At 55.3% G+C, this 9405-nt stretch overlaps 1 protein-coding gene across 1 annotated transcript in view; it reads right to left on the bottom strand.

Annotated features, from left to right (window-relative positions):
- LOC103263625 (hemicentin-2-like) overlaps window positions 1-9405 on the bottom strand; it is a 47706-nt gene that overhangs the window by 28673 nt on the left and 9628 nt on the right. Inside the window, 9 exon segments of the mRNA XM_021714060.1 lie at window positions 1377-1458; window positions 4063-4173; window positions 4959-5075; window positions 5821-5935; window positions 6021-6194; window positions 7041-7259; window positions 8102-8257; window positions 8260-8368; window positions 8853-8943. Of these exon segments, the coding sequence (XP_021569735.1) occupies window positions 1377-1458; window positions 4063-4173; window positions 4959-5075; window positions 5821-5935; window positions 6021-6194; window positions 7041-7259; window positions 8102-8257; window positions 8260-8368; window positions 8853-8943 (1174 nt within the window).

The following is a 9405-nucleotide window of genomic DNA, read 5'->3' as shown; positions in this document are numbered from 1 at the left end:
TCTTTATTATCTTTGTACTGAGTTTTTTATTGAAAATTATCTCAATGAGGAAAATTACAAAGTGTTAACTGAACCAACCAAATGTCTGATATTTAACATTAGTAGCCATAGACTTTATTGAGCCACAGGCAACTTATTGAGCATGTGACATGTACAGCTCTATATACTAATAAGAGTAAGAGACCAATTGGTCATTTCTAACCAAAAATACTGAAACTCACCATCATCAGAAGACTCTTTGAGCAAGATCAGCCACATTTTGTATTTGAATGAGTGCAGTCACACATCCTCTGTTTTCTGGGCCTATTCCCCTTGCTGTATGAGGGATGTTGAACCCGGGACTCTAATGCGAGAGATAGAGACCACAAAGAGCCAGCTCCGATGCAAACACACGAGGGTCTTTATTCAGCCTCGAGTCTGGGCTCACGCCCGAAGCAGCAGCTTCAGGGACGAGAGCCCTGATTCATAATGGCAAGCAGTTGTTATGCACAATTACAGAGGGAGGGGAAAGAACTTTAAACTTGATTTTACATGATTGGGTAATTTCTCCTAATGGGTACGGGAACACTTGGTATTGGTGGGTGCTGCCCGTGATTGACAGAAACCCACTTAATGGGCAGAGTGGAATGTTAGATAAGTTAGGTCCATGCAGTCCCTGCATATGAAGTAACCTGAGCCGGCAGGCAAAGGGTTACATTAGCCCTTTAAGTTTCCATCCCAAGGTATGCTTAGGAAAGCTTGTTTGCTTAACATTTACATAACATAACATGGTCATTATGGGACAACAAAAGCCAAACTTAACAAAGTTTTAAATATCAATGCTGCAAACCCATACAGTGAATGTGGGGTAGAAAATCATATACTAATTCTGGGAATTTATAAAATATCACAAGCTTATTATAGCAAGGCGGTTACTTTTATAAAAGTCTTTGTTCCCTGCAGGTTTACATAGCCACTGCGTGTAAATTATCACTGGGATAAAAACCAGTGATAGAGAGCAGCTGGCGCCTCTGAGTCTGCTGCCACCTTGTAGGAATGTCTGAAAGGGGCTTATCGCTTTATCATTTACATCCCTGTTGTAAAAGCATAAGTTAGCCTGCTAATTTGGGGCTGACAATGCTTAACCCAAGAGTTCTAAATACAAACACTGCTTAAAACCCGACATATGCCTAATTCTACGGGGTCTGAGGTAGGATTTAAAGTACTAAAATTTCATAAAATACATGAGGTAGGAATACACAAAAATATAGTAAACATGAGGTGGGGATATATGAAATATAGTGAACTAAATGCTACTTTTACAGCAAATAAGTTTCTTGGTTTCCTGGGTCTCTCAATAGCATGCCCTTAACCTAAATCTATTGTTGTCCTCTCACCATCCTGGTTACCGTGAAGTCGGTCTGGTAGTTGGCGATGGTGGGGGCCACTAAAAGCCAGGACGAGGCTTGAGGGGCCCTCCTGGGGCACCCGAGAACTCATGGCCATGGTGGGGGAGGAGGCTAGGACACAAGGGCCGGGGCGGGAAGCAGGGCACCAGAGGAGAAGCCACATTCGCCCACTCAGCAAGCAGGTGGGGCACAAAGACAGTCACAGACAGCTTCCTCCCTCCCTTCCTTCCTCTCTCTCTCTTTGAACTCTCTCTCTGAGTCAGGGTCTCACTCTATCCCCCAAGCTGGAATACAGTGGCACAACCACCGCTCACCACAGCCCCCATCTCCTGGGCTCAGGCAATCCTCCCACCACGGCCTCCTGAGTAGCTAGGACTACAGATGCACGCCACCATGGTTAGATAATTTATTTTTTATTTTTTTGTAGAGATGAGGTTTTGCTATGCTCCCCAGGCTGGTCTCGAACTCCTGGGCTCAAGTGATCTTCCTGCCTCGGCCTCCCAAAGTGCTGGGATTACAGCCATGAGCTACCACACCCGACCACGGACAGCTTTCTATAGAGATGCCGGTCCCGTACTTCACAGAATGCAATTCCACGAGAGAAGGGGTTTTGTGGGAATTATCCTGCTCAGAGTCGGGGAGGCCAGAGAAGACCTCTGGGGGAAGCAGTGTTTGACCTGAGACCTGAAGGAAAAGCAGGTGTTGCCTGGGGGGAGGGAAGTGCCTGACAGAAGGGAACAGCATGTGCAAAGGCCTGAGGCAAGGAACAGAAAGCTGAGCCGCACCACTGGACCCCAGCACGAGGCAGGCCTGGGGTGAGCTGAGGGGGGCGCGGAGGGGTTAGCTGGGCCAGACCATAGGACGCTGCAGGCCCAGGTGAAATCCTGCATTCTATCCTCAGGGCAGTGGGCAGCCGTAGAGGGAGCGACTTTTAACTGGGTGATGATGTCAAATTTGGGTTTAGAACATTCTGGACTGGGGAGGGGCCTCTCCTGTGAGGTCCCATGTTCCAGGAGCTGCTTTGGAGCTAGGGTTATGTGAGTGAGCGAACGCAGGATTCAAGCGGGCTTCCTGGAGGAGGTTCTATGCAACGGAGGAAGGCTGGAAGGAGTCAGCCAGTTCCCTGCAGGCAGGAGAGCCCCCGAGAACGGGAAGGCACTGCCCCCACCCGGAGCCTCCTCACCTCCTGCCCCGACTCACCTAGGACGGTCACCTGGTCGAGCTCCGGGCCTCACCCACCCGTTGCTCCCCACACACTCAAACTGGGCGGAGTCCTGGGGCCGCAGGAGCAGGCATTGGAGGGCAGGAGCCTGGGACGGACAGACAGGCGGCTGGTGACCTGCTGGGCTGACCCAAGCCGGCCATGGCCTTCCTGTCAGGCAGCCTCGACTTGAGGGGGGGGTCTCACAACCATTTCCCCTTCCTGTATCTAGGCCCCAGGCCTGACTCTAGGAGTGTCTTCAAGAAGTTTTTACCCCTAAGAGCCTGGCTGTTGGGTTTGCGGGTGATTTGCATTTTCCTCCTTGTGTCTCTTTCCTTCTTTCTTTTTTGTAATCAGGGTTTCTCTCTGTTGCCCAGGCTGGAGTGCAGTGGCACAATCATGGGCACTGCAGCCTCAACCTCCTGGGCTCAGGCAATCCTCCGACCTCAGCCTCCTGAGTAACTGGGACTATAGGCGCACGCCCCCACACTCAGCTCATTTTTTGATTTACTATAGAAAGGAGGTCTCGCCAGGTTGCCCAGACCGGTCTCGAACCTGCGGGCTCAGGCAATCCTCTTGCCTCAGCCTCCCAAAGTGCTGGGATTACAGGTGTGAGCCACCACGCCCGGCTATCCCTGTTTCTCTATGACCCTGTGAGTTTGCTGCAACCACCATCTACGATCATTTGTATAACAGTAAGCACAGTCACGTTCCCAGTTAGAAATCTCCGGCTCACTGAGCGTCTGTTCTGATATCAGCTCCGTGACGGCCTGGTACTCAACACAACCAAGATTCGGGGAACTCACTGCTGACTGGACTCCTTCAGTGCTCCCGGTGGTCATTTAACGATCAGCTGCCTCTGAGAATTTGAGAGACCGAAGCTCCCTGAGTGGTCACGTGCCCAGACTCAGTGGCACGAGCTCAGGGTTTCACGATCTGTTTGTATTTTTTTTATTTTATTTTTGAGTCAGAGTCTCACTCTGTCACTCAGGCTGGAGTGCAGTGGCACGATCACAGCTCACTGCAGCCTTGACCTCCTGGGCTCAGGCGATCCTCCTTCTTCAATCTCCTGAGTAGTGGAGACTGCGGGTGTGAGCCACCATGCCCGGCTAATTTTTATTTATTTCTAGAGACAAGGCCTCACTTTGTTGCCCAGGCTGCTTTCGAACTCCTGGCCTCAAGCAGTCCTCTGCCTCAGCCTCCCAAAGTGCTGGGATTACAGGCATGAGCTACTGTGCCCAGCCCTACATTTTGTTTTTAGACAAGTAGTGACTGTGATGGACACAGAAGTCAAATGTGTTCTCTGTTTGGTTGTATTTCCCCCATGCCCTCACCCCCACCTCCTTCCCAGCCCCCAGGGTTGAGACACAAGTTCTGGTCCTGAGACCCAAGTGCATTCCGCCCCCTCGGTGAGCCTGGCCCGCCCCCCACCCTGAGTGTCTCAGGAAGCCACCTCGAAGACCAGCTGGTTACCAGTAGGCGCCCTGCTGCAGGCGGAAGTCCAGTTTCTGTGCATCCTTCCACCAGACTGCCAGAGGTTTGGGGGAGCCGCTGGCCTCACAGGACAGCGAGGCCAGAGTGTGGGCGGTCAGGGTCAGGTTGGAGGGGCCCGGGGCGATGGCCAGAGGCTCCGGGGAGGGGGCAGTGGTCAGGAGACAGGAGCAGGAGGGGTGTGGCTGAGAGCTCTGAGGCTGTGCCCAGAGGCCAAGCCAGGGCCACCACCACCAACCCATCCCCAAGGGTGCAGAGAGGGAGGGGCCGGGGACACTCCCAAGGGAGAGGCTCCCACAGTCTCCTGGAGCTCATCCCAACCCTGGCACCCCTGCCCCACCTCTCCCTGGCCCATTGGCCTCCACTGAGGCTCATGCCTACCAGTGTGGCCTCCCATTAGAGTGAGGGAGATTCTAGCCTCTGACTCGAGTGATTTTGCTTTGTCTTGAGACAGGCTCTCACTCTGGAGTGTAGCGGCACAATCATAGCTCACTGCAGCCTTAAGCTTCTGGGCTCAAGTGATCCTCCTGCCTCAGTCTCCCAAGTAGCTGGGACTACAGGTGCATGCCACCACACTTGGCAAATTTTAAAATTTTTTTGTAGAGTCACAATCTCGCTATGTTTCCCAGGCTGGTTTTGAACTCCTGGGCGCAAGCGATCCTCCTGCCTCAGCCTCCCAAAGTGCTGGGATGACAGGCACGAGCCACCGTGCCTGACCCAAAACTTTTACTGTTGGGCTTCATAAGCCATTTGAAGGCCGCTGCTCTTGGTTCCTGACAGCTGGGTTGACCAGATGCTAGGCAGGACTGGACCCTGGCAGGGACTGGATGCTGAAGGTGGGGAACACGCCCTTCTCTGGCCCACCTCCCGAGACCTAGAAGTCACAGCCTTGCTGATCAGAGCTGGTGGAGTTGGACGCCAGGCAGAGGTAGTGGCCGGCGTCCTGGGCCAGGACTGGCTGGATCCTCAGGGAACCCTTGGGCAGAGCTTCCAACCTGGAATGAGGGAGGTGTTGCCACGGAGACTGGCAGGCCACTGGGGCCTGAGAGGGGCTGTCCCAGCAAGCTCCCTCTGGCCCCCATTCTCCCAGCAAGAGAAGGCTAACTCTGGAGTCAGAGTCCTCCGTCCCCAAGGTCAAGTTCACAGCCATGGGCCGTTCCCCACCTCCTGAGCCAGCATTAGAAAGATCCAGAGAGGGTCTGCTTTGGCCTTCCATGCTCCCGCTTGGGTCTGTCCTCTCCTGAAAGGCAGCGGGCAGCGGCCCCCCAACTCCTTCTGAGGGTGGCCTCTGGGTCTGAGAAATGCCCTTGCCAAGGGCCATGTCCATACTGTGCAATCCCGCCCCCAGCCACAGCTGATTGGCCTGGGCATGTGCACGTTATTCAGGCTGGGCCAGTGGCATTCTCTGCCCTGGGAATTTGGAAATGGGTTCCCAGATAGCTTGCTAGGCTCCACAGAGGATATGAGCTGAAGGAGCTGCAATCTTGGGGGCCGTAGCGGTGTCGGGGGCATTTTGCCATGTTCGCAGAAGAATGTGAGAGAGAGAGAAAGAAAAAGACATGAAACCCACACACAGAAGAGATTTGCAAGAGCCCTCAGCGAGTGGCTGGCCCGTCCTCGTGTTCTGAGAGCCACCCATGTCCTGATGATAACGTCGCTTTTCAGCTCCAACTGCCCAAGTGGGTGTCCGTTCACGACCCGCAGAGGCACCCGAGACCCTCCCTTCCTCCCAGCTCCCACCTGGGGCTCCCGGGATCCCAGGGGGCTCTGTCCTTCCACCAGCTCACGAAGGGCGGGAGTGTGCCATTGACCTGACAGGGCCGCAGGGCCGTCTGGTTGGCTGATGCGTTCACCGTGGACCAGCTGGATGGTGGGCACCGCCGGGGAGGGACACGGAGGGAGTGGGGCGGGGAGCCTGTGGCTCTGTGGGGGTGGGGGGACGGGCGGGCCACACTCGCTGTGGATGTCCACGCGGAAGGCCTCGCTGGTGCTGCCTGCAGCGTTGCGGGCTGTGCAGCTGTAGTCGCCACTGTCCACCGCGCTTAGGGCCTGGAGCTGGAGGAACCTGCCCTGCTTGGGGAACTGGGTGTGGGCGTCCGCCAGCAGAGCCCACAGGGGGAGAGATGCCCATCAGTCCCCAGACACCAAGGAACCTGGGAGGCTGGGCGGTGGCCTCCATTCGAGGCTGGCCTCAGTGCCCAGCTGAGGAGACAAACGCTCTTCCAGGAGGAAATGGGCCCCCCGTCCCTAGAGCCAAATGTACAGTCCGTGAGTCCACAGGAGCAAGCTGGTCCCGTTTGAGGGATGAGCACAGAGAGGCTCAGTCACTGGCCCCAGGACACACGGCCACTCTGTATAACTTGAAGGAACTGTGGCAAGAACACTGGGATGTGCTTCAGCAACCCTGTGCGCCCAGAGTTGTGCCTCAGTGTCCCCATCTGTAAAATGGGGATGCCAATAACCACAGCGGTGGGGGATGTCCCAAAGTGCTGCTCAGAGCAGCCCTTGGCACCCGGGATCTGGCTTGCTCAGGGTCTGGGGCCTGTGAGAGACAAAAGGCAGCGCCCTGGGGTCCTCTGCCTGGCGCCCACCTGCAGCAGGACGCCGTCTCACTGCCCCTCGATCTCGGGCGCTGGTTCCACCTCCTGTCCTGTTTTCCTTCCTATGCAGCTAGGGACCCAGGATTCAAACTCAGGCTGCGAAGTCTGTCATCTGCCTTCCCAGCCAAGCCATGCCCCTCTCTGGAAGTCTCTCCCTCCATCTCATTCTTGCTTTGGGGCTGGTGCAAGGCCTGTCTCTTCCAGGAAATCCCCCTTGACTGCTCCTCTGGCCTGGATGGGGAGTGTCCTGGTTTTGGCATCCGCCTGGGCCCTGACCCTGAGGAGGAGCTCAGCCAAGCCTTGCCCACTGCCCGCTGGGCCTGGGGAAGCCGCAGCTCTACCCCCATCCCCCGGTCTCACCTCGCACCCCTGGGCCGGGCACCAGCACCTGAATGTCCTCCACCAGGAGCACCCGCCTGGCTCTGCTGCTGTCCTCTGCCCTGCTCAGGGCCTACCGGTCCTTATGCCAGGTGACGCTGGGCTGGGGGGTGCCCCGGGCATCACAGAGGAGCTCCATGAGGGTTCCGGGGGTGGGCAACAGCTCCGCAGACTGGCCCGTGGCCTCGGTGTGGGGGGACTCTGCAAGACACCCAGGGGTGGGTCTGCCCTGGCCCGGGGCGCTGTGGGCTGGGGTTTCTCCTGTGTCCCCACCCCACCTTCCAGATGCGGGCAGCAGATGGGGTGAGGAGTGGAGAAGGGGGTGGTGTCAGAAGGGCCTGGAAACCTCAGAAACCGTGGACCCATCTTCCAGGGACGATTATTTGTGCTTTACTGTATTTTGTTCTTCTGAGTCAAGGTGTCACTCTGTTTGTTGCCCAGTCAGGAGTGCCATGGCACGGTCAGGCTCATTGCAGCCTCCAACTCCTGGGTTCAAGCAATCCTCCTGCATCAAACTCCCAAGTAGCTGGAACTACAGGTGTGTGCCGCCACACCCAGCTAATTTTTAAATTTTCTTCGTAGAAACAGCGTCTCACTATGTAGCCCAGGCTGGTCCTGAACTCCTGGGTTCAAGAGATCCTCCTGCTTTGGCCTCCCAAGGTGTTGGGATTACAGGCGTGAGTCACCACACCCGGCTCACTTGTACTTTAAAGCCAGCGAGGACGTGGGATGGAGGGGGACACACAACCGACACCCATTTCGCCACTCTGACACTTGCTGATGTGGTGCTGAGTCTCGGGCCTCTGCCCCCAGATTTCAGCAGCTCTTGCTTCTGCCACCAAGGTTAGGTGGACAAGACAGGACACAGCCCCAAGAAGATCAGACATCTCGGCCACCCTCTCCCCACAGGCCAGACCAGTGATGTCCTCCATTCATAACCAACCTGGTCTCTGAGGCCCGCTCCCAGCTGGGAACTAACCTCCCTCACTGTTGCCCCTAGAACCTCCCCCGCCCCCAGCTGGAGAAGCCGTCTGAGGACCCACCCATGATGGTCAGCTGGAAATGCCTCCTGGCCTCCCCCGCTTCGCTCGCAGCCAGGCGGGAGTAGGTTCCCACGTCCCTGGCTCCCACTGTCTCCAGCTGCAGGCTGGGACGTTGCTTGAGGCCCTGAGACAACAGGGGCTCCCCGTTCTTCATTCAGGACACAAGGGGCTGGGGGATGCCCCAGGCCTCGCATGGGAGGGCCACTGGCAAGCTGCGGACTGCCACCACGTCATTTTGGAACTCCACTGGCTCCAGGATGGGTGGCACTGTGGAGGGCGACAAGCCGGGCAGGAGCCCCTTAGTTCCATGACAAGCGGCCCCAGGACCTTTGCATGAGTTGTTCCTATTGGCCAGAATGCCTCTGACCTAAACAAGTCCTTCTCATCGCTGGTACTCAGCACAGACCTCACCTCCTCGGGGAAGCCTCCCCGGATCCCCCAGGCCAGTTGAGATACCCTCCTCTGTGCTCCCACAGCATCCTGTCGGTCCTCTGGTGTCACTAGTTGCCTGGAATCACGATTGTCCCTTACAGAGCTGTTTCCCCACTGGCCTCCTGAGGGCAGGCAGGGGCCACTCTGTTCCCCACCTGTCCCGTGTCCCCAGCACACCAGACGCAGTTGGGAGAGGAATGAATGCGCGCCCCAGTGAACCAAAGACACTTCCGTTAGCTAGCAGAGGGGCCCAGGGCCTGGACTCTCACTTGCCAAGGCCAAGACCCCCTTTGCTCACCCCCTGCTCCATACTGTGCACCTGCAGAGTGAAGTTCCTGTCTGCCACACCAGCGGAGCTCGCAGCCACACAGGTGAAGACCCCGGCATCGACTGGCTGCACCTGGGAAATTCTGGATCCAAGAGAAAGGACAGGGTAGAGGAGAGAGAAAATAGGGAGGGGGCGGCGGTGAGGAGGTTTAACAGAATCTTGCTTTTCTTTAAACTATCTTTTTATAGCAAAAACAAAACAACAAAAACACCCAATGTTAAAACCGCAGTAAACTTACAAACTTGAAAAAATTAGACACTTCAGGGAGGCAATAAACTTCATATGAAAGCAATATATTCCAAGTTTCAAAGATCTGACAAGTTCTAGAGAGTATCTTTCATCAGTAGATGGAAACTTTCAAGCTGCATGATCTTCTGCCACGTAGGTCTGAGTGTCATTCACTGAATAAACAGAACCGAAATGTTTTTAAATTTGCATTTATATATACCATATACCTCAGCAAAGTTGAGTAGTTTTTAGATAATGAGCCATATTTTTAAAAATAATTCGATTATATAAGATAGATAAAAGACAGTATCACGTG

The sequence above is a fragment of the Carlito syrichta genome, unplaced genomic scaffold (assembly GCF_000164805.1).
Source record: "Carlito syrichta isolate Samal-C Ts95f unplaced genomic scaffold, Tarsius_syrichta-2.0.1 Scaffold305193, whole genome shotgun sequence".
Taxonomy (NCBI): Eukaryota; Metazoa; Chordata; class Mammalia; order Primates; family Tarsiidae; genus Carlito; species Carlito syrichta.
Note: the sequence above shows the minus strand (reverse complement) of the source record. Positions and strands in the feature narration are given on the sequence as shown.